This window comes from Ictalurus furcatus, chromosome 25 (assembly GCF_023375685.1).
Source record: "Ictalurus furcatus strain D&B chromosome 25, Billie_1.0, whole genome shotgun sequence".
NCBI lineage: Eukaryota > Metazoa > Chordata > Actinopteri > Siluriformes > Ictaluridae > Ictalurus > Ictalurus furcatus.
The window spans coordinates 6,337,428-6,362,626 of NC_071279.1; the positions used below are offsets into that span (position 1 = coordinate 6,337,428).

General features: G+C 38.0%; 1 protein-coding gene across 7 annotated transcripts in view; it reads right to left on the reverse strand.

Moving 5' to 3' along the window:
- LOC128600874 (1-phosphatidylinositol 4,5-bisphosphate phosphodiesterase beta-1) overlaps window positions 1-25,199 on the reverse strand; it is a 112,292-nt gene that overhangs the window by 17,224 nt on the left and 69,869 nt on the right. For 2 of the 7 annotated variants that reach the window (XM_053613599.1, XM_053613604.1), the window contains 23 exons: window positions 21,942-22,088; window positions 20,314-20,471; window positions 18,344-18,426; window positions 17,888-17,972; window positions 16,387-16,561; window positions 14,945-15,031; window positions 13,946-14,013; window positions 13,440-13,536; window positions 13,209-13,293; window positions 11,055-11,179; window positions 9,710-9,864; window positions 7,941-8,105; window positions 7,729-7,828; window positions 7,391-7,495; window positions 7,150-7,265; window positions 6,370-6,505; window positions 5,331-5,384; window positions 4,996-5,215; window positions 4,634-4,805; window positions 2,935-3,011; window positions 2,737-2,826; window positions 1,592-1,649; window positions 1,390-1,476 (listed from right to left, as the gene is read on the reverse strand). In XM_053613599.1, the coding sequence (XP_053469574.1) occupies window positions 1,390-1,476; window positions 1,592-1,649; window positions 2,737-2,826; window positions 2,935-3,011; window positions 4,634-4,805; window positions 4,996-5,215; window positions 5,331-5,384; window positions 6,370-6,505; window positions 7,150-7,265; window positions 7,391-7,495; window positions 7,729-7,828; window positions 7,941-8,105; window positions 9,710-9,864; window positions 11,055-11,179; window positions 13,209-13,293; window positions 13,440-13,536; window positions 13,946-14,013; window positions 14,945-15,031; window positions 16,387-16,561; window positions 17,888-17,972; window positions 18,344-18,426; window positions 20,314-20,471; window positions 21,942-22,088 (2,645 nt within the window). Of the gene's footprint in view, window positions 1-23; window positions 1,271-1,389; window positions 1,477-1,591; window positions 1,650-2,736; window positions 2,827-2,934; window positions 3,012-4,633; window positions 4,806-4,995; window positions 5,216-5,330; window positions 5,385-6,369; window positions 6,506-7,149; window positions 7,266-7,390; window positions 7,496-7,728; window positions 7,829-7,940; window positions 8,106-9,709; window positions 9,865-11,054; window positions 11,180-13,208; window positions 13,294-13,439; window positions 13,537-13,945; window positions 14,014-14,944; window positions 15,032-16,386; window positions 16,562-17,887; window positions 17,973-18,343; window positions 18,427-20,313; window positions 20,472-21,941; window positions 22,089-25,199 lie in introns of those variants that run through there. The other 5 variants (XR_008384616.1, XM_053613603.1, XM_053613600.1 and 2 more) reach the window with 5 other exon arrangements.

Genomic DNA, 25,199 nt, shown 5'->3' on the forward strand with positions numbered 1-25,199 from the left:
TATTGCACAAAGCTTGTGCATACGACAATCTTGAAAACTGCTGTATTCCATCACCTTTATAAGTAATAATAACCTATTTTTTTGTTCCAGTCCCTTACCATTTTTATAATTAATCTGAAAGGAAGCATTTCCATATTTCAATACAAAATTAAGTTATATATAAAACGTTTAAATAGTGTCTTACAAGTTACATGCAATTAATAGTTTAATATATTCTTTACTCGACGCACTCAATTATGGCGTTTATAAAGTTTTATCATTCTTAATAAATGATAGAGTTGCTTTAAAATTATTCATGGGTCATTATTTCTTTTATAAATCACATGGCATTATAGTGAATGGTGACATGTGTGTTACATGATACTAACATAATTAGAGCTTTGTGTGTCTTTTTATTTTTTTTTTTTATTTTTTTATTTTTTTTAGAATTTATCAATGCTTAGAAGGAATTATAAGCACAGGTAAAATTATTTATGAATATGGGCTTCATACAAAGTGTACCCAAAGTTCACATATGCGTAACCAAATTAGCAATATGCCCGAGTAATACAACTAAATCATGGCTGTGTCTGCATGAAATTAGCATTCTTACATAATATGTATCATGTATTAAATTAAACAATGGACAGCATGGCAGCCTAACGATAAATGCTCCATGAAGCAAAACACAAAAATGACTTTCCATAATCCATCCAAGACTAGCGATGGAGAAGTCATTTAGTCAGCAGGAGCATAGGACATCACAAAACTCACCTTTCTTTGGTTAGTCAATAATGTTACGGTCAGGGAACAAATAGATAAAAAAAAAAGAAGACACATTAAAGGTTAAATTCAACTGTGTACAAATACGGGTCTTGCAGAATGTTACAAAATCTAAATATACATAATCTAAATATGCCTGTATGTTAGTATGTTACAGGATGTTTACAGTATATAACCCAGTGCAACCCAACCCAACACACATACACACCAGCACCACACACACACCGCCCAAATAATGACAGCACCCAGGGGTTGTTCCAGATGTGCCACAGCCAAGCATTTTAGAGAATGGCTTTCTAACAGAGCCGAGTTTTTATCACTGGGTTAATGTTATACTGCTGGTAGATGTTAAGAGGTGGAATTGGCATTATGTTTACTTACAGCGAACAGAAACGTCCACTCATACCGAGTCTAGGAAGCAGTGCAGGATTTGGTAGGATTAGAGCTTTGATTTATTATATGCTTGGATGCAAAGCGACTTACCTTCTCCATCTTGCAAACAGTCATCCTAAAATAACAGTGACAATGAGGTGATACACACACTGTCTGTGTGTGCTTTGGGTGACATGCAGAGTGATTTCATGGCACGTCTAGTGTGATGGTGAAGAAAAACAGGTTCTTTCATACCTTCGGCTTCTCCTCCAGGATTTGCTGCCGAATGAGTTTGTGTGCCTCGGTCAGCTTCTCGTGCCTTTTGCTTTGAGCGTCTTCCAGCTTAAAAATGACAAAACAAATATGGAGGAGATGAAGCTGCTAATATCCACACCATGTGTTGAAACATTCTGTTTGAAGCCTGTGCAAGAAGTTTACAGTTAATAGATTTACTTACCCGTTTGATATACTGTACAACCTCGTTCACATGTGACCTGTTGATTTCCAACTTCTCTCTGTAAGAGACACAATGAATGTTGCAACAAAATCAGTCTATACAGCAACTATCAGGGCTCCCGGTCAGGTTCCGTGTCGATTTTAAGATGATGATGTTGACATACAAGGCGCTACATGGCTTGGCTCCTCATTACTTATCTGGTTTATTAATCCCTTACACCCCAAATCGGATACTACGCTCCTCACAGTGCCATTTGTTAACTGTTCCACAAACCCGCCTAAAATCTATGGGTGACAGGCCTTTTTCTGTCTACGCTCCTTCACTTTGGAACTCTCTTCCTCCTGAACTCAGGGAAGCTCAGACTTTTGGCATTTTTAAAGCTCTACTCAAGACACACTTTTTTAAACTTGCATTTGACTGCTGATGTCTTTTATTATTATTATTTTATTTTTATTATTATTATTATTAACGTTGTTGTTGTTTTTATTAACTTTTATATGTTTTATTTTTCTGTGTACTGCTTATTTTGTGTACAGCGCTTTGAGAAGCTGCTTTTAAATTCGCTTTATAAAATAAAGTTTATTATTATTATTATTATAACTTCCTGACTAGCTATGAAATTGTTCCTCTGTTAGAATGTTGGGAAATGTTGCGTTAAACTATAAATACAGCCTCAGAAAATACATAGTGAACTATACTTTTCAGGATATGATGCTTGTCACTGGGGTGGAATACCTCAGGGGAATATCTTTAGTATATTTATTAAATCGTTCACTTCTTGGTTTCTTCTCTGACTAATGCCCATCTTACCTGTTCACTCACTTAGTTCACTCTAGTCACAGTGTGTGGATTCAGTGGATTATGGATAATGGATTTAATGTGATCTTCAAAGATTGGGACCCCCAACCCAATAGCCGCCTACCCCTTTGGTCTTCATGCTCTTTCATAACAAGTTGGGAACGGGGAACAGGGAGGGTGGAGGGAGAACAAATATAGTTTATAGTGCACAGTAATTTGTTGCTGGAGTTAAGAGCCAAAAACAAAAACTGGGTCAGTGTCTAATTACTTGAACTGTGCTGTACTGTACATTTCAAAGGACCATTGTAATAGTAGCGATCCCTCTCAAACACAGTGCAATGACTTACTCCTCTGTTAGATTCTTCTCTTTTGATTTCGCCTCATGTATCCTCTCCTGCCTCTTCTTGTCCATCCTCTTCTTCAAATCTTTCTTTTCTCTACAGATGGAACCCAGGAAAGTGTTGCACAGGTTACATACAATAATGCTACAATATAAAATAATACAACTTTGCTTGAATCCAGTTTATTTATAGTGCAACGCTTACTTCTCACAAAGCTCCTTAAGTTTCTTCAGCTGGTTACTTTGACATTCTTCAGCTACAGTGGTCAGCTTCTCCACCAGCTGGAAGAGCAGATAGTTCAGAAACACAACTGAAGTCATATAGAGAGTCATACAGAAGTCATATATGTCATGTAACAGTACTCTAAGCTTTAGCTCTCTAGCCTGACTGCATGTTATGCTCTCCAGGCCTGGTCCTGCAGGACATTTATTAGTTTGGGATATATATAATATATAATATAATATATATCCAAATATATATATATATATATATATATATATATATATATATATATATATATATATATAATAGATGTTAACACACAATGCTATAAAGCTATACAGGTAAAGTCCACAAAGACATCATAAGGAAAGACCTGGTTAACATGCAGAGTCACACACATACTGCATTAACTGCTCAGCAACAAAGCAGAAATATATTATACCACTGAGCTCAACAACCTTTAGCGGAAAAAAAGATGAGCTTGTTTTGCACAGTTGCACGGCAGAGTTTAGTTGGGGAACTCTGTGTCCATTTGGTTGGAAACTGGCCAATGTTAAGTAGGTGGGCTCAAGAGCATGGGAAAATGCTGAAAAAGTAATAGCCAGACACACTACCGCTAAAGCCCTGGGTTTAGTTGCCATTGTATTTGCCAAGTGCATTTTACAGACTCAAATGGGACTTTTGTCTCTGTCTCAGTCACTGCTGTCAGCTAACCTGTAACCCTATAGTATCGCTCAAAGGTTTGGACCTACCTGTCCTAAATGTTTATATTTCTCATATTATTATATCTTTTGAAACTCTTGTTATTTAATAAGGTGCTTCCAAAAATTGTCACAATAAAATCCCTAGTGTTGAATTAACTGTGTCCAGTTGGACTATATAAACACTGTAGGGTGTAAGTTCAACAGTCTGGGGGTTAAATCAACACTGGGGAATTTGCTGTGTAATTTAAGTAACATTTAATACCCAAAAGTCAGCCACAGCAACACAAGATAGCAATGTATGTTTGTGTATGACTTAACTCGCAGATCTCACTTGTTTTGGATATATATGTTTACACTGATAAGAAACACTTATGAAATTATTTTTTAAAAAACAACACTTATGAAACTGTGCATGAGTGCCCCATTGTCAGTCACAGCAATACTGTTTACCTATAGGCAACTATTGCCTATCATTGTTTATGATCAACTGTGGCTGAAAAGCATGTTTTACTGGCAGAAATGTGGTGGGATATATACTAAATTAGTATCTATGTATGTATTGTAAACAATAAGAAGTATTTGATTGTCAGTAAAAGCAGAGACAGGATAATTACATACATACCACTGAAAACATCTGACCTATCAGATTCTTACACTGACTCATGCGCAGATATAAAGTGCTTTGTTAGCTATGGAGAAGCATGCATGTACAGTTGCCGCACTAAAGGAAATTTTTTTTGTGTGTAATTGTAATTGGTATATGCCCCTCTAATATATATGTCATTCTCTACTGAATTAGATAGGACTCTGGTCTTTTATGGCTGGAAACAGAACTTTATTAGGACTTTGATAAAAGCTAGCAAGTCATTAGCCAGCTATTTAGTCAGGCTTTAAAGCTAGATACGATCTAATCTGTCCATACAGCTATAGAAAGATAAGCACAACTTGCATATTACAATTCAAATGTTTATAAGTACCTGTTTGATGTGTTTGCCTTTGAGGTACTGTTCACTGTAGTACTGGTCTTGTCTGAGAGTGAGCAACTGATGTTGCTGTTGCTCCTTCAGCTCGCTCAGTCTCTGCGTGTTCTCCTCCTCCAGAGCGGCCAGCTCCTGATCCACAGCAGACAGAGTGTGCTCCGAACCTGATCTACCACACGCACGACCTGAGTTACTTCATACTGAATTCTGAAGTGTTACTCAAAATGACTACGCATATTATTCAGATTACAGCACCACTCTAGGTATCATGAGGGAATAATGTAATAATAAACCTATGAAGGTTGGAGGGTGAAAGAGAGGAAGGATGGGAGAGAAAGAGTTAGTAAAGGGGAACCTACCTTTTCTTACCGTCTCGTTTGGCGCTCTTTTGCAGGGCAGACATCCGGCGCTGATATTCGCTCTGCAGCTCACTTTGTCTGGCTGTGTGCTCTTTGATCATGTCTGTGGTTTTCTTATGGTGCTTCTTGACCAGCTCCTTCAGCTCTTTATACTGTTTCTTCTGCTCCCGTACAAAAGCCTTCTGCTGCTTCAGTTCCTCCAGTGTCTGAGCTTCCAGTTCTATCACACACGTACACAAACACACGTACACACACACACACACAAACAAACTCAGCATATTTTATTGATCAGAAAACCATAAATATTTTCTGAGAGAATTTGTTATCTATGTTACCTGTCAAAACACTCTGAATCACATCTTCAGTCCTAACAGTTGGTTTCACAGATCCTGGATCACATTAATAAATGATCATCACAAGTGTGGACACGCACACACACACCTTTGAGATTTTGTTATAAGAGTAGATGCAAGAGTAACTTACAGGGCCTGTGGCATATTACTCATTTGGTTGAGCCTAAGCCTATGTTTTAGAATCACCCGATGGTTATTTTGTGGTCAGAAATGAACGTCAGCACTGATGCTGTTGGAGTGCTGCAACAAGGCCTGCGATGTTTGTAATCTATTAGTGCAACCGGATTTGCAAACTCACTTTGGTCCAAACTTGTGCTTGCATTACTGCCTGCTGATGATATCCTGACACCCCATCTAAGCATAAATGTAATCCCAACTCTACATAAAAAAATCGACTACTTCCTACAAATATTACCTACACATGACTGGCTGAATTATTTTATTTGTAACTACTCATCACTGTCTGCTAAATGTGAAGGCTGACACCTCGTTACATACAAAATCATTACCGGAATCAATAAAATATCTAACAAAACAAATTCAATATTACACATAAAATGTACTGCCATCATAAAGACAAGGAATTAGGTGATGCGCAGGGCAAATATAGTGAATGCTCATGAAGTGCCTTCGAATATGACACTCACTTGTTATCTACCAGATGGGTATTTCTTCTAAATCCTCTATAAGATCTATATGTGAAATCTAATTATATGTCATTGTGAAAATATCATGGAGATGAGCCACCAGAGCACCTTCGGATTTTAAACAGATAAAAATTTCATGCCTAACTACTCCTCTTAATAATTTATTTATTCCAACTATTTATTCTTCAGCAGAGAAAACCATGATGTGCCTTATTTTTGCATTTGCACGGTTTCTTTAAAATTGGTCCTTCTGTCTTATATAGTGTGCTAAATGAATGAGATCTTGAATGTTACACTGATTATAAAGAGTAGAACATGTCTTTCTTAATAGAAATGATTTCTAACGCTCTAAAGTGAAAATAAGGCTTGTGTACCTGTGGAGTGGGCATGATGGCTGACCAATGAAGGCGGTTTGGGGGAGATGAGAGGAGTATGGCTCGTTCCATTCTCGGCTGGAGGGCGTTGGGCCTCGCTGTTCGACTCTGATACAGGCTCCCCGCACGCGTCTATCTGCAACACACAAAGGAAATCAACAAAATCAGAAATCTTGATGACAATTCATGAGACCAATGTGGAATCCAAGAGATAGAAGCCAGCTGACAGCTGACCCATTGAGGGCTATTTTGAACACCATAAAAACACAAAATCAACCTGTTCTTATCGTTTTCAGAACAGTGAAACGTGCTGCATCTCTCAAGACTGATATCCAAACTTCTCAAATTACCTCCAATTCAGTACAGACTTTGTAGATGTAGCGCTGGTACCCCACTCTTATCATGGCTATCTGTACACCGGGAGTGTTGTCTACTTTTCGCTTCTTACCCCTGTCTCCTTGGCTTTACTCTGCTCTCTGTTTAAATGTTCGCTCGAAGTGCAACTGATATGGTTCCAAAGACTGAGCTAAGACTACAACTTCCATGAAAACTGTTGCCATAGCATTAGCTCGGGGTAACCATTAATTAGGTCTTTCTCTGCTGCATCAGCTTGATTGGACAGGAGTGAAGGACAGAGAGGTCCCGCAGGTCCAGCCAGTTAGCTCACGCTTCAGTCGGCAGAGTGCTGACAACTGTTTTGTGACTGGGGAACCGGATGGAATATCTCACACACACACACACACACACACACAAATCTATGCACATGTACACAATACAGACCTCTTTGCTGTTCACCTCTTGTCCTCCCTCCTCCTGGGTGAGAGCTGCAAGCTGATTGGCTCTCTGCTCCATCAGGTTGATGTAGCGGATAGGATTGGACAGTGCCTCAATCACATCTGCTCATGCAATATCAGACCACAACGTCAAGGCAGTGTAATTTATAAACATGAGTACAGCAGGTTTATATAAAAAAAAGCTTCTGATTTTTAGGAAAAAGCCATATTCCTGCCTGAACTCATACCTGCGAAGGTGTCAGGGACATAGTCTTTGACTTCGGTGTAGACAAAAACAGCAGGTAGTGTTAGTGTTTGGTTCTTCTCATTCCTTAGCCCTATGTAATGGTAACCTGAAACAGAATAGGAGAGAGAGAGAGAGGAGACAGACTGTTTATCACTGCTGTTCATTGTTAATCGCAATACTAAGCAGTTTGTGAAGTATCCTAAGATCAATCATGTGTAAGCAATATCTTGCAGACAGAGGAAAGTTGTGGTGTGTACAGTACAGAAGGATTGTGATAGCAGTGTGATGGCCTTATAAGCAGAGCAGAGTGAGGGCATGCAGTACAACACAGCTACGTGCCAGGACGGATGGCGTTCACCGGGATGATGCGATGGCCGATAAACTTCCCGTTGTCCTCGTACACGGCTATTCTCAAAGACGCAAGAGTGGGAAGAACCACCTTGAAGACAGCACAGAATGGCGACCATCATTGAGACCAGATTTGAAATATATCTATCAAGCACCAGAAAAGCACTACACATGTATAGTAAATCCACTTGCTTTCAGCTTACCTTCTTAAAGACTATGGGCTCCTCATCCCATACAGGGTTCACGGCGTTGCCTGGGGACGTCTTTGTCCGAAATGCTTTCCTTTTAGTGTCGACCGGGAGGCCAAACATTTCCACCTCCACATAGGTGCCAACCTTTTTATCGGACAGGAACTGTCCTGATATGATCTGTTAGATACATTGTGAGGAGATGTATGTGATGTCTGCCTGTCTAGTTGCATGTCTTACATTTGTTCTTAATACATCAGGGAGTCTACCTCATGATTTTATTCATTTTTGACTGACTTTTTGGTTTGGAAAGTAGAAATATGGACAATTAGAAGTGAACCAAATAATAAAATAAATAATAATTTAAAAAACAAACAAAAACAACAACAGATAAACAAGACAGCCTGATTAAAAATAGGCAGATAAAAATGTTGGTAGTTTCCCAGTATTGAAAAATATACATTTCTAAGTCAAAACTCTATGCCCACTTTTATAACACACTGAACAACAATCCACCAAATAACCATGCTTTAATAGTAAAATTTGTTGTAATAAATCATGCTGTTTTTAATGGGAAACAGATTTCCCAGTTTCTGATGTCTGTTAAGGAAAAATCCTTCCGAATGTCCCTCCAAATTGGCATATCACAACAAACCAGTGACTACATTTCCCATCCTGCACGGCGGCCTACAAACATGGCCGCCATGGACTGCAATTCCCAGAACACTCACATTCATTCTAATCACGCACACCTGCATCTAATTCACAGCACTCACAGCCACGCTATATAAGAGACTGTTCAAACACTATGACTTTGTGAAGTCTGTCATGTAATGGAGGCTGAGACGGAAGCAAGTGCAGGTATGGCAGTTTAATAAAACAATACGAAGTACAAAGGATCAGGCAGAAAACAAAGTCCAAGGCAGGCTAGGGTCAAACGATCAGTGAAACAGGTAAAACTAGGCAATTGAGGTCAGCAGAGTAAACAAAGTCCATAACCAGAAAAGCAACCACGAGCTAAGGCTTGGAAATATGACAGAGACTAAGAAACTGAGCGTAATACTTCACAAAGACTACGTATTTGAACAGTCTCTTATATAGCGTGGTTGTGAGTGCTGTGATTTGGATGCAGGTGTGTGTGATTAGAGTGAATGTGAGTGTTCTGGGAATTGCAGTCTATGGTGGCCATGTTTGCAGGCCGCTGTGCAAGATGGGAAATATAGTCACTGGTTTGTTGTGATATGACACAAATCATATTTCCCAAATGGAAAATCTGTCTTCTGAGAGTTGAAATTCAGTAATGTTATATTAATATTGATGAGCATATAATACAAAATAAGAACAAAAAATAGTAGCATGTTTTAAGCGTTTCAAATTCCTATTTGTTTAAGATTTACTCGAATGGTCACTAAACACATGAAGACAGACGGATAATTGAAAGTTTAGTTCATTTTTAGCAAGATTATATGATAATACTGCACATTTTTCCTTTTTGTCAGCTCTACTAATAGTGAATAACCATTGCATACTTGCATCTACTTTTCATCACTACATCCAAGCCATCCTTCTTTAGCATTTTAAGTTATCTGACTGCTGAGCATCCTTTTTGCCAACCTCAAACAGCTCAGGCTGTGTGAACAGGCTGATATGGAAAGTAAGAAATTCCAAGTAGAAAAACACCACTTTCCTATTTCATCAGCGCCACATAAGCTCAGAAATCATCAGAAATCTGAAAGAGTATACAAAACAGCATGCTCTGTACCCACAATAATTCAGTGGGTTACCTTCACTGAAATTGTGTGTGCGACAATCCCATCCACTGTGCTCTCAGTGAAGGGGTCAAAGTGTTTATCAGGCCTCCTCATAAACTCAGGCTTCAGCCTGTAGCCACATTTTCCATTGTACTCAAACATGCCCAGGTTCAGCTGCATGGCCAGATCTGTCAAGCAACATACAAGAGCAATGAGTCATGACATATTTCCAACTGGACTTCTCACAGAGTGTGTTCACATCTGGATTAAGATCAGAAAAGTCAGTAAAGTTTAGCCCGGGCTTGAAGGGAAATAACTTGGCTGAGGGACAGAGAGCCTTAGTGTGGATCTAAGAATGAGCCCTTACATTACAATGCTAAATGGTTGACAGAATATCTGAGCAAATGCCCATTTTTCTGTAAATATGATGCACATAAAAACATAAATAAATACATACTGGACATAATGTATACATACATCATATACATAAATCCTTTGCATATACTACTTAGCATGTACTAATAGTGATGAAGCAGTATTGTAGTATAAGGTAGCATTAAAGTCTAACAAAAATGTGAGAAATGTACTTTCTGTCATTTAAACATGATTTTGGGATCATGTGGGGGAAAAAAACTCGAGTTAACGTCATTGAAGATGAATCATTTGTGTTTGATTAGCATCTTCAATGGTTGCCTAAAGGCGGAAATAATTTCTGCTATTTTTCAGGCTTTAGTTGCTTTTATGCACAAATTATGTGACATGTAAAAATGATGTGATTGGCAAAGAAACATGTATTTAAAAATCCGCCATGACTTTAATAAAAATAAAAAAAAGAACTGTTACTTAGCCTTATCAGTATCATTATACTGTATATGCTATACTTTAGCAAGTTTCAAATACTTCAAAACGTTCTTGCCATGCACTGATGGACATTAAGGTTAAATACATATGTTATGAAACCATGATTTAGTAATCTTATAGAAATATCAACAATTTGTACCTGAAATTTGTTTATTAGTTGTATACAAGTTATGCTCAACAGAACATATACTACAAAACTAAAACCACTCCTTAAAATGTAGATAGCTGGTAACCTGTTCATATAACCTGTTCAATCAAAAATAAATAGTAAATAATAAGAAATAGTAAATAATCTCCTAGAAGTCACAGGCAATATTTTTTTTATTTACTTTTGCTCACAAATAATGTTTCCATTTACTAGCCCATTATTATTTGTGTGTGTGATTAACATTTACTTCTGTGTAGACTGACTCTAAAAGTAACAATAATAGTAGTTTAATTAGGAGCATTCTGCTACTGTGACCTTAGTGAATCACTCACTGCAATCTGCTTACTTTTATGTTTACAATTAACGTACCTATTGTCTGGAAGTTCAGTGCCACAAGCTGACATCCAGCGTTCCAGAACACCTGAGGCATGTAGTTGGAGGAGTCCACCCTAGTGCCTTTGGGGTAGATTCGGCTAAGCTGGAGTTTGTTATACCTGTGTGGACTCAGTTAAGGAACACCAAGCAGTAATTTCTCTCACTAATGAATCTTCATTATGTCACCAAGCTCTGAAATCTGACTGGTCAGCATTTATCCTCAACCTCAAAGAAAATGGGTCTGCACTTATATAGCACTTTTATCCAAAGCGCTTTCCACTGTATCTCATTCACACATTCACACACACACACACACACACACACACACACACACGCACACACCAATGGTAGCAGAGCAACCACAACCAACTGCTGGTAACCTGGCTCTGTCCTTAGCCATTAAGGCACTTATCACCAAGTGTACCCAAGGTCTTGTAATTCAGATGTTACTGTTCACTGTAGATGTTGGTGCAGGGTCTCCCTTGTTTTCTTTTCCCTTGAGGTGTCCAATATAGTGCTGTTTTAGGGATGCAGCCTTGTGACATTCTCATCACATTCTCATTCTCTTTGGCCAAAATATTCTACAAATGATCATTAGACACATGTTGTGGAATGCCTCTACCTTCTGTATGCAGATTTTCACGATTTGGCAGCATTCAGAAACATACAGGAGGACTGGTTTTATATTGCTGTAATGTATCCTCAATTTGGTCTGTAAATTGTATAAAGGGTGTGCATTGACGTCACATTCCTGTTGGAACACGCCCCCTCGGCCGGACTGAGTGACAAAACATACAGTAAAATGGCTGGGTTTAAAAGGGAAAGCTGCGAAAACGCTAGTATAACTAACGATTATCAGCTTAAATTAAAGGCAGTTGGACTCGACAGTGACCCTTACAACTTGCCCAAGAACCCGTGGTCCACGTACATTGGCATGTGGCCGGAAATCGGTTTTCCTGACATTTATATGTACCTGAAGCCTGAAGGCATACAAAAGTCTTGACGCTCGGTCCTACTTCAAGGCGGGAATTGTTGGCGAAATTAAAGTGACAAGAACACCAATAAACATTCTGGTTGTATGTACAAATATTTTTATTTTATTCTATAATTTTATCTGGTAACCCCTAAGCTAGCTAGTCCTAGTTTATAGCTAACACGGCTTCCACTTACTAACGTTATACATTTGTGAAGGTAAAACACAGTCAGAATGAATGAGCCTCCATTATTCATGAATGGAAACAGGCAGCATTTAAAAAGAAATATGTAGCAAATGATTCATCATTGTACAACATGAATACCACATGCCAAAACAGCTGACACTCACACTGCTCCGCTTAGTAAAAACAAAAAAGGACTGAATGGTTTTTTGCACTGTGTAAAAAGATAGCTCTGAATTCTTGTTGAATCTGTTAGTACAGTCGATCACATAGCAGCTTTTTCCACCATTTTAGACGCGTTTTCACTGAACTCACACTGTACACTAATTCTGACGCTCAGTCTTTTTGCCACTCAGTGGGCGTGTCCACGGCGAGTTCCGCCTACCGTGACGTCACGTACCTACCTTCTATTAGTTTGACTTGCAGACTGACTGGGCAGAAGGTGCTGGTACACTCCAGTCACACTGCTCTGTAACTGTTAGATGCAAAGATGTTCATTTAAGTGTTTTTTTTTTTTTGAGCTAGGAAATTATTTAGGACAGAGGAATTTGTGCTTTGTGTGTTGTTTTTTGTTTTTAGTAACAATGCAAGCTGCAATTTTTTTTCATTAATTCCACTATAGTGAGTAAAAAAGAGAGGCTGGTGAGGCAATGACTGTTTACAGCCCTTATAATACAAGTGATAACTTATTCCATGGACGTTCCATAACAGAATGAAACTATGAGCAGATATCCTAAATAAATCTAAATGTGTATTCATCGGTGAATTGCTGTGGTAGGCTATAAAACGAATAAAACACTTTGGGAGGCACTGTTATTGGAAAATAATCCTCTACAGACTGGGAAAAAGTCATCTACTTTACATCAAGCAGCATCACATCACATTCTGTTTTGTTTTATTCCTTCCTGGATGCTGGAACTGTGAAGCAACAACATGACACAAAAGTATTTCACATAAAACTTTCACTATAATTAAAATGCAAAAAGGATACTCCACAAATTCCACAGGAGACTTTGTCAGCTGTTCTAGTGCCTTTGTCTCCACAAACGATGACATGTGATAACTTTTATTTGTCTCTGTAAAATAAGATGTTATAGATGTGTCTGTAAGATTAGGCTTATAACATATTGCACTTAAAGCATGAAGCATGTTGTGTGCCTGCTAAACATTAGCACACGATGCATGTATTCGATTATTATCTTATTAAAATCAACTGACTTACTTTTAGACGCTTCAAATGAGGTGAACTTGACCGGCTGGACATAGTTGACTAAGTTGGACATCTCCTCGGTGGCAAATGCTTCACTTCCTGCTGTCCCCTAAACAAGATACATAGTAAGCAGTGCGCCCACACTTACCTCACTTACTGCCGAATACTGACCAGTCTTGGAAAGTGAAGGTAAGCAAATGCGTGCTTTTGGAAAAATGAATGCAGCTAGTCCGTGTTTAAGGGAGATAGCTGAGTGCATGGAACGTGAATGGCCTATTTTGTGTAAGTGAGCTGGCAGATTGAAAGTAGAACATGTAGGATTCTGAACTTGGAGGAGGTAATTAAGACATCTTTGCCATAGAGTAGTGTGTAGGAGCAGGGCAGAGTTTTTATGCCATGCCAGACCCATGGCTGATACTAGCAGAAACTATGACCGCAGTGACATAAAATGATAGCATATACTGTATTTTAATATATTAAGATCTTATAATAAGCCCTTTATATACACAGACAGCTACCTCATCCATGGACTTTTTACAATCGTCATCTTCATCATCTTCATCCTCGCTTTCTGCATCAACCTCACCTAATGAAATAGGATATCAATTAAAATGTTAGCATTTATTTGTGATTTGAGTGTCATGGATATCATAATGCAATGTAACAGCTAAAAACAAATACAGTATACATACACATACAATGTAAATCTAATAAATACATCAATCCTAAACACACTTCAAATGGGCAAATGTATTAAACCAAGCTCGATTTACCTGGTACCAACATTGTGCCTTCGTAACACATTTACACTATAAGATTTATAAAAGGATAAAGAAACGATGGCTAGATGATTAATGAAAGGCTTATGTCAAAAACGTGAGGTCACATTAAATTTATATTTTATGCAGCATGAACAAAAGAGAAAGAATCTAAATGATCATTATGGGTACACTGCTGAACATTGTTAATTCATAAGTATCATTTCCATTCCACATTTCCATTTAATCAGTTAACATATGGGGTTCTGAAATAATTCATAGAAGTCATAGTAGGTTTACACTGGTGCTTCATAACAATGTTATAAATTGTTATAAAGTTGTATAAGCTATGTATTACAATAAAATGACACTTCTTAATGGTATTTAATGCAAGTGGACCACCATCATCACCACTTCAGTATGCAGTTCTGGATACTTGATGACCTTAAACCTTCAGAATGTGCTGTTAGTTAATAACATATATGCTTTCGAACCAAAAAAAGGATTTAAAAAATGTTTACGTACAGCAATATTAGGCAGTCAACTCATAATAATAATTGAGGCCTTGTCTATTTTTCATGTCCTCAATGGAAAAAAGACTCATTGTAGAAATAAAGTGTTATCTTATATTTTTATAAACTCAAACGATGTGATGCTTCATGTTGCACACTTGTAGAGTATTCTTCTTAGGGTAAAATAAATCAACAAGCTATTTTCTTGGCGTGTTGTGGTCTTCTTGCTCACTCAATGTTGTCTCACCAATATATTTTCTCCCCTGTAGCCTGCTGTCACTGCCCGTCTCTGAGCTTGGCTGACTGGAGTCCTGCATGTCGTGGTTTGTGGAGCCTGTGAAGAAGTCCAGGTTCAGTTATTCCCAAAGCAAAGGCCAAAACCTTTACCGTAGGATACTGATAATGTGCCTTCAGTACAAATTTTGAAAACTTTATTCCTTTTGTTTTTAATTTCATAATCACTGTATGCTGTTACATAAAATTAACTGTGAAATGAAGAAAAAAAAATAATAATAAAGGTAAGCCCTGGGCAAAGTGAAAGCTGGAGGCTTTAATATAATGTCTGAAAAGCCTGTTCACAAAATATTCCCTTGTGTGTCCTCAATCTTTAGAGACACAACCCCTGCAATCATCTGCACATGGGCATTATGGTGTTAATTTAAAAAAATTTTTTTTTTTTTACTGCCATTAGTTTAAACCACTTCTCTTCGGAAGACAATAAAGACTTTGTTAGCAGTATGTATGGTTTTAAAAAAAAAAAAAAAAAAAAAAAAAAAAAAGTACTTTTTTTAGGATTATTAATTTCACTCCTAAATGAGAGTGTGAAAAATGAAGGAAGAAAGGAGGAACAAACAAACCCACAAATAAATAAATAATAGATAAACATATATGGAAAACAAATAAAAAAAAACACAATGTGATGGCAAAACAGGAATGAATACATGGGAGGGAAGCAAAACATAAAAAAGAGAGAGAAAAAATAAAATTCTACAGGAATGAAAGCCTTACATTTCTATTTTCATTTAATACAGTATTTTGAATCTGTGCAAAAGAATCTACAGACTGATCATCTTCTAAATAAAGTCACTGGGAAACTGGAGTACTTGAGAGACTCTTAATTCATCTGAGTGGATGTTTCTTGGTTATGTGCTGGAGCTGTTTGTCCAGTAGAGGGCAATATCAGTTCAGGATAGCAGATTAGCTTCAGCAGAGCTGCTGATGGAGCTCTCTGTGTGCTTGAAAGCTAACGGTGAAAATATCGACCAGGATGCCTGCTATCATTCACCCCCTGAGGATCAGCAGCACAAACAGCAGCCGAAAGCATCCTTGCTGAAAAGTAATTACAGACTCGCTCTACAGCGGAAGCTGAAATATAGATAACCTAACTAGTAGGAAGACTAGTAGAACAAATCACCCGGGTAGTATTTGCATTTGTTTTAATAGCTTTTTAAAAAACATTTTTTATATAAGATACCCACATATTATTAAAAATAAGATATCTGTCCTGTTGTTCTGGACAAAAGTTAAAAGAAAAAAAAAAGAACGTGGGAATTTAAGCAGACTTTATTTTTCCACATGTACAACCTACAGTATATAGCTATTCTAGTGATGCCATCGTGTCATATGAGCAGTGACTAAGATTTACTTACCAAAGGTAAGTATAAAGAAGTGGAATAAAGTAGACAGTACCCGCGCTTGGAGAGGACGGCTCACACACGCTGGACGTATCGCTGTAGGTATTAGAGGTCTGCTCACAGAGCTTCTTCTTTGTGCTGCCCTCATCCTTGTGGGAATTCTTCTTGTTCTTGATGAGAATTTTCCCCAAGAGGTCCATGGGACTGGGCAGAGGACTTCCTGCTTCCAGCTGAAATCAGAGGTATGTCAGTACTTACTAGATATTAATGATACCAACTAACCAATAATTAACATGGTTATAAATGCATGCAGTAACACTACAATCTAGCAACCTCTGTACAATCGAACAGTTAAGGTCTAGTAATTTAGGGAGTAAATTAATGTATTTTGGTATCTTTTGTATTTCCCATGAGCACTTTGGAACCTTTAAGCTAGGGGTGTCCAATCTTATCCGCAAAGGACCGGTGTGAGTGCAGGTTTTTATAACAATCAAGCAAGAGCCACACCTGATTTCACATGTTTAATCAGTAGAGTTTGGCTTTCAATAGACTCAGGTGTGGATTCTGATTGGTTGGGATGAAAACATACACCCACACCACACCGGCCCTTTCCAGATAAGATTGGACAACCCTGCTTTAAGCAGGTCATTGACCAATACAGTTGAGAGAGAGAGAGAGAGAGAGAGAGAGAGAGAGGGGAGAGAGAAAGAGAGAGAGAGAGGTCAGGGGTGAAACAAGTGACTCAAAGCAACTACCGTTATCCTAAACCCAGATCTTTCCATGATGATTTCTAGAGGAATAATCAGGTACAAATGTTTGTGTCTCCTTCAATCTTGGTTCTCTTTTACGAAAAGCTTTTTGTGCCTTCTCAACTTGTTCTTGGGAAAATGGAGATAAAATGCGATCTAAAGCCCAATAAGCCTTTCACAGTTGGACAGTTGGCCTGGCTCTCGCGGACAAAGCTAACTTCACATGGTCTCCTACACAAAGGCCACAGTGACAGTGCAGCCAAGATACAGGCCTCTCCTACCGCACTAAATCTACCAGCACAATGAGCGTATTACCACAAGTCATTTACAACCTTCCCTAATGAGTGAAAGAGTGGTGATGAAAGGAGGAAAGCAGTTACGTAAGGACAAGTGAAGGGGCTCAGAGTTCCTCTACAGGAGCACAAAGCATGCTTTTGACTGGTTACTATGACAACGGGGTGGGGGGGATAGGTGGGATGGGGGTACAGATAAAGGTTTGCCAAGCACTAGCATATAGATCAGCTAGTGGTATATTTCCATTTAATGTGTACACAGTATGCTTTTCTTCTCCTACTATTTTGACTATTTTAACCCTCATTTATGCATTCAGATGCATGGTGTGAAGTGATAGAATAGCTATTAATGCAATGTTTATGCAAGTGTAGTGTGTGTGCAAGTAAAGTATGCAATTTGGCAATGGATGAAGGGGGTTTGTGTATGTATCTAGGCAACTTCTAGAATAAATACAAATTCAAAATTCATCCTGAAGTTAAGTTGAAGTTAGTAGAATATGTTTTGTGAACTCACTGCATATTTCTCCAGTGGCTCTGTAAGCAGAGCGTCTCCAAATATTGATCTGCAGTACTCAGCCATCTTAGCTTGCTGCTTGGGGCTTGGAAGACAAGACAAACAGAGAGACAATCAGCATCACGGCCATGACCTCACATGTATTTACATTAACTCCTAAGTGTCTGACAAAAGACAATTCAATTTCTTATCCTTGTCAAGGTAAACCATATTTATACATCTGCTCTTCAAATTGCACCTCCATGAGCAATGTACCTGTCTTCTATGATAATTAAGACATCTTTCATATTACCTCTATGTAACACTGATCTGGGAAAGCATAGGCACCACAGTCGAGTCACTGAAACCATTACTAGCAGCTTACTTCTGCCTCATCACATGATTTTGGAGGAACAGCATGGTCGGAGAAACTGAGAATTGTGTAGTCTGAGTGGTGGGAGTGCTGCTTGCACTTACGAGTCCACATGGTTCTCAAATGAAAGGATGACAGGAAAAGGAGTTGTCTTGAAAGCACTCTCAGCAATGGCCTCAATCACTTCCTGAAAAAGACATGTGGCATTGCACAATCATCATCAAGCCACAAAACACTTTCAGGACCATCCACAGACCTTGTGCTGTAGTGATAAATGCTGATAATGAGATATTTCTAATGCCACTCCAAATGGAAATGCAATTTTATCACAAGTCAATCTGTGCTGCTTTAGCCGTCTCATCAGAAGTGGCAGATTAGCTATGTTGACCTAATAAGAGAGTGCAGATTATCTTCATGTTTTTTCCCCCAACTCCATTGCTTTTGCCAGGTCTGACTATGCTTAAACAATTTTCCCATCTCTCCCAGCACTCTCCTCTTTGCCACGGTATTATTCAATCTTTTTTTCTTCTTCTGTCTTATCTTGTATACCCAGCCTGACCCTCAATCAACCACAACCTCACTGTACAGATCGGCTCCACCACACTTGAGCCAATCAGGACAGCCAGGAACCTTGGGGTGACTTTTGATGACAGTTGACCTTCACAGACCACATTTCAACAACTACATGATCTTGTAGGTTCATTCTGTAGAACATCAAGAAAATCAGACCATATCTCACTGAACAGGCTACACAGATGCTCACCTACAAGACCTTGTCTGGAACAGCGCCCCCTACCTCAACACTCTCCTTGAGGTTTATGTTCCCTCACGCAATCTGCAATCTGTTAATGACCGACGCTTAGTAGTGCCTACTCAGTGTGGCTCAAGATCCCTTTTCAGAACCCTTACACTAACTGTTCCTCAGTGGTGGAATGAGCTTCCAACCTCAATCCGGACCGCAGAATCTGTCACTATCTTCAAAAAACAGCTAAAGACCCACCTCTTCCGTGAACACTTAACTAACCCCAAAAATGCCAATCCTGCATTATTTATAAAAAAAAAAACCCAAAACAAACAAACAAAAAAAACCAACAACAACAAAAAAACTTACTCTGGCTCTTACACCTCTACTCTGCACACATTGCTTCTCTAGAACCCAATTATAAATCTTGCATAGTAGCACTACTTGTATTGTTCTCCGCCTGATATATCGCTTTGCTTGTAATTGTAAATGTAATTAATATGCCTGTAAATTTTTGTCTCTGATTGGTGAAGAAATCAGAATCTTTGCATATATTCTGCAAGTGCGTGAATGTCACAACACATCCTGAGCAACAAGGAGGGTGTCGTATAGATTGGATAAAATTTCAGTTAAAATCTGGTTGAATGGGGGCTGTGATAAGTATTGAACTAACTTTTCTAAACAAAATGATGAAAGAAACATTCTTATCCTCACTCTCTGTTTTAAGACTTAAAAAAAACACAAGCAAGGTGGTTAAAAACTTGGTAGCTGCTTTTCTCACTTTTTCTCAATTACAGGTAACATGCATGTAGGGATTTTCCATAGAGTGCCGTGTTTACATGTTCATTAAAACCTTAGGAATTTTCAATGGGAATAATTGAAATTGGACCAACAAAAATCTTTTTGGTTTTTGAAAGGAAAAAAGGCACATGAGGTTTAATTTACAATTTATCTATAAATAAAAAGACAAAAGAAGGCAGTGTATGAAAGAAACAGCTGCTCAGAGTAAACAAAAGACATGGAAGTCAGTTATATGTTCGTCTACAAGTCTGAACTGATATCATTTGGATCGATATCTTATATTTAATTTGTGTCACTTGGTAATGAAGTAACGTGAAATGCAACACACTAAAGGTCTGGATGGTGTAAAATAGAGTACTTCAAGGGTATACAAACTTTTGCACTCAACTGTATGCTTGCCAGACCTTCGTTCATGTCTCAACATCCCAGCACACCACAATGCACCTTCTTCATACACTATCTCATACATTGTATCACAGGTTTCTGACCATCTGGATAGTGAACCCACCCTCAGTGCTGGTGTTAATGTACCTTAAAAGAGATCTCGGTGGTCATGGTGAAGCCATGGGTGATAATGGGCTCCTCTTCAGCTGTGCGTCCCTTCCAGCAGTCCAGCTCTATACAGCGGCAGCCTGACAACAGCACCTGCCTGTACATCTCCACTGAAGAATTTCCTGCCAGCTGCCCCGCTGCACAGAACCCAGCAGAGACGCCGGACCACATATCAAGTGTAACATCACAGCACACAAATTATTCCATTTTCAAATTTCGTCTCTGAGTGAAAATGCAATGTTATTTAAAATACCACAGAGATTAAATGTTATGCAGTGCTGTGCATCCAAGATAACACTGCTCTCATTTTAAGCATTTTAACATGTCTTGGCTGAGTTTGTAAATTCAAACACTGAGACTTTATTTGCCGTGAAAGAAACAGCAGAGTGTCTAAAACGTCCAATCAAATAGACCATATTACATGTGCTACAATTCTTGGAATGAACAGGAGTAATGGGGCTGAATATGAATGTATTACCATCATTAGCAAAGCAATTATGTCCCTATTAGTATCACAATACTACAGCAGAGTAAGAAGCCTTAGAGACAATTGAGGGGTCATATTCCAGGCAAAAGCCTCTTAGCGTTTTTCTTCTTCAGAAAAAGCATCATCATTTCCAGAAAAGGCTTAGCTTCTGATATATTATCTCCTAAAACTGCCTGCAATTGCACATTCTTTTAATGTCTTTATCTGGGAATAAAACAGTCCATTAGAACAATTAGTTGAAGTATTTAATGACATAATCCATTTGAAAAATAATTTGAGGTTTATTTTTTATTTATTAGTTCATTTCTTTTTCTTTTTTTTTTTTTTTCCTGAGCGCTACTTGAGAAAATTCTGGCAACGCTGGAGGCGTGAATTACTAGCCGGTAATTTCCATGTCACAGAAATCAAGTTAAACTCCTACAAATAAATTGTCCTTACAAATGTTTCTGGTAAGACATGGAACAAACAAGCTTTGGCATCAAAAGAAGGTATGCGCATTTTAAGTTTTCTCTCATTACCAAGTCAGGACAAATGATACGGATAAGGACAATTTGTGGCGCATCCTGAACATTATAGGATAATTATAGAATTTAAAAATACTTGTACTCTTTCTTAATTACATCATGAAAAAATAACACTTGCTACAATTCTCAGAAATTATGAACCATAATGTCATAATTTCACACGATGCCATAATATGCCCAGCTACCAATTCAATCAATCACAATTCTGTGCATTTCAACATTATTTATTAGCTATATTTAAAATGTCCAATCAAAATCAATCTAATTTGTATAATTTGAACCAATCTGCTATTGTTCTATTACAATGATACAATAAAGCAATGAGATTGGATTATGTTCAATAATCTACAATACCCGTCGTCTCATTTAAGTACAATTTAATTGTACGTATTCAACATGTACTCTGCAATGCTCACTGGGCCCTGATAATTTATGATTCAGTCCTGTAACATTCTACGCAGGAGAAGGAGAGATTTATAGGAGATTTATCAATACAAAGGATCGGGATTGCTTAGCCAAGTGCTATGGTCCTGCAAAGCTGACAAAATGTATATCTAATAGAACACGAAGAGATGCACATGGTCTGCTTCACTGACCTATGAGGTAGGTGTTGTGGGAGGAGTTGATGAAGTAATGGGACAGTGGAAGTGTCATGTCCTCACTTTGGTCCAATTTCTCAGGAGGGATGATGCTGTTCTCGTCTCCATTTAGATACCTGGCAAAACCCTCCACAGAAATCTGCCCTGAGGAACAAAACAGTATGTTTACATATTGTACTGTATATGTGAAAGAAATCCTTCAGTGTATAGCATACTGGTTTGTAACTGCGTGACTGGATACTATAGTTATAACAGCACTAGTATCTGCAACTAAATAATTAATAGATACAATAAGGTTAATGTGCAGAACTTTAATTCAGTTGTGTTTACTTATATACTAGGGTACTATAAAAAAAGCACAGACATTTAAAAAAAAAAAATAGCCCACTTTTTTTTTAGGAGAACATTAATATTTGGATGAATTAACATTCTTTTAGTAGCTGTTTGCTCAATGCTCGCTTGTTTGTATGCTTTCAGTCTTGTATTTAGTCTGTGTTCATATCAGATAAATGCTTTGACACACCAAGAAAATTCCAATATTTATTTATAAGGCACTTATAGGCACATAATTACTTTGGTAGTAAGTTCTGGGTTCTTGTCTAGCTGCAAGAAAAAAGATCAACATAGGGAATCTTTAAACATTGAGTTCTGTATGCTTTTGAGCATCGATTGTAGTTAATATCAAATTATCAAGACAAGAGTGCCAAGTCCAATGACAACCATGCATGCAACATTTTCCTGATACAAATGCAGCATCATATAGCTGTCTCATGCGTAATCATTTCTGACAAGTAATACCTGATTAGACTGGTGGGAAATGATGAGTCATCATAGAAAAAAGGAGTTGTAATTTCTATACACTTCAACTTATTTGAACACAAATGAAAGCTGACAGTGACACTTTGATGTTTCAGAAAATTAAGTAAAGAAAAAGTATAATCCAGAAAACACTTCAACAGCAACTAGCACAAACCTAGTCTAAGTTATACACCAATTAGCATGATGGTCAGTGACAGCCAAAGCTTTCTGAACATTTAGATGTCTTGTCTCCTGGGAAGACAAAGACAGCTGGTTTTCAATACCCCCAGTTCCTCCAGGTAGAATTCCAGTCTAGATCTCCTCAGTCCCTCTGGCCACTTCACACTAATTAATCGTGCCATGCACTCGGAAGACTTCCACAGCCTAATTAACAAAATTGTTCGTCTGACATATGAACACAGTCTCTATAATGAGGCAATGGTGGGTGACTTTCATCTCAGCAGGACCTCACCTTTTCATCCATGTGAGAGAAGAACCTGTGGATGTAGATCACACTGAGAGTGTCACTGTTTGATTGTACTAACCCTTATTATGGAGTCCTGAAAATACATTTTCTTCCAATTATTTCTTTTAACTTTCCTTTTATTCATTTGACAGGCGATTTTTATCTTAAAGGTTAAAGGCCTTGCTTGAGATAGTAACACTAGCTTTGAATTCATTTTCTGACCATTAGTTAAGAACCATGACCGTCGAGCCACTGCTGTCCTTAGATCACCTTAAAACTATAAACCGTTTAGAACAAACAAAATGTCTTTCTTAACGCTCATCATAGCACTGTGCTCTTCTTAATGCTTTATTAATGTTTTGTAAACTTTTTTATTTGAATATCAGTGAATCTATTTCTTGTGTTGATAAACATTTTTACATGATAAATTGTAAGTTTAAAGTTTTAAACCTTTCCACTTCCAAAATATTTCCACTAATTTGATTGGTCGAGCGGTGTTCCAATACTGCCTATATTTCCTGTAACTGCACTGGGACATTACATTGTGTGTATCATGCCACTCATCTGTGTTTGCCATGTAAAATCCCCCTTCCTACTTCGAAATGGTTACTACAGCAGTGTTGGCGACATCATCAACGAGCTAGCCAATATGCTGTAAAATGAGTGCAGCTTCTTCGGGATCTATTTCCGCTAGCAAAGCAAAAATAAACAGAATATTTATCTATATTGTGTCCAAAATGTCTCAATATGAATTTTTTTTTTTTCCCCTTCAAATTTAGGAACATTCAATCAATAAATGCGATATTGCTTACTGGAATTTGAATTCCAACTGATATGCTGATGTCATCATAAGCATTACAGCTGGCCAATCAGCAGCTTTGCTTAAAACTTCACACATAACACACCTGCTCTTTGTAAGGCTCTCTTTCTCTCTCTCTCTCTATCTCATTCTATTTTCTTCCATACTCTCTTCCTTTTTTCCGTTCTCTGCTCCTCACTCTATTACTTCTTGTATTTCTTTCATTTTTGTACTAGATCTACAGCGTGTTCCAAAGGTCTCCATACATACTGTAGGGGAAAGGATTTTTTTAGCAAAATGTCTTCCAAAATTTTTCATATTTATTTTATATTATATATACATTTTCAGATAGCCTTTAAGAACGCCTCTGAGAAAGGAAGAACGTAGTGAAATCATTCTCATGGCTGGATCAGGAAGCTGTCGCAAGGTCGTGATGGACATGCAAGTACATACATAATACCAGATGTCTTAACACAAGTTCTTCTTGAGTTCATCATGTAGAGGATGTTTTGTAAACAAAATACATTTTGCTAAAAAGTATTAATTTCCCCCATGTGTGGAGACTTCTTTCGACACCCGGTCTATAAGTTCTACAGATGCCTCTTCCACAAGTATGGATAAAAGCACAAGCTCATGTAAAGAGTTAACAGGACTTTCAGAAGAGCATGTGGAAGCACTGTTACACAGATGGCAGCAGCAGTGCCTCCAGGAGCAAAATGAATTTCGCAAACATGCTTCAAACCGTTGTGTGGATGATGAAGGATGTACAGTGCATCCGGAAAGTATTCACAGCGCTTCACTTTTTCCACATTTTGTTATGTTACAGCCTTATTCCAAAATGGATTCAATTCATTATTTTCCTCAAAATTCTACAAACAATACCCCATAACGACAACGTGAAAGAAGTTTGTTTGAAATCTTTGCAAATTTATTAAAAATAAAAAAACAAAAAAAGCACATGTACATAAGTATTCACAGCCTTTGCTCAATACTTACCAATTACAGCCTCAAGTCTTTTTGAGTATGGTTCTACAAGCACACCTATTTTTGGGCAGTTTCTCCCATTCTTCTTTGTAGGACCTCTCAAGCCCCATCAGGTTGGATGGGGAGCGTCGGTGCACAGCCATTTTCAGATCTCTCCAGAGATGTTCAATCGGGTTTAAGTCTGGGCTCTGGCTGGGCCACTCAAGGA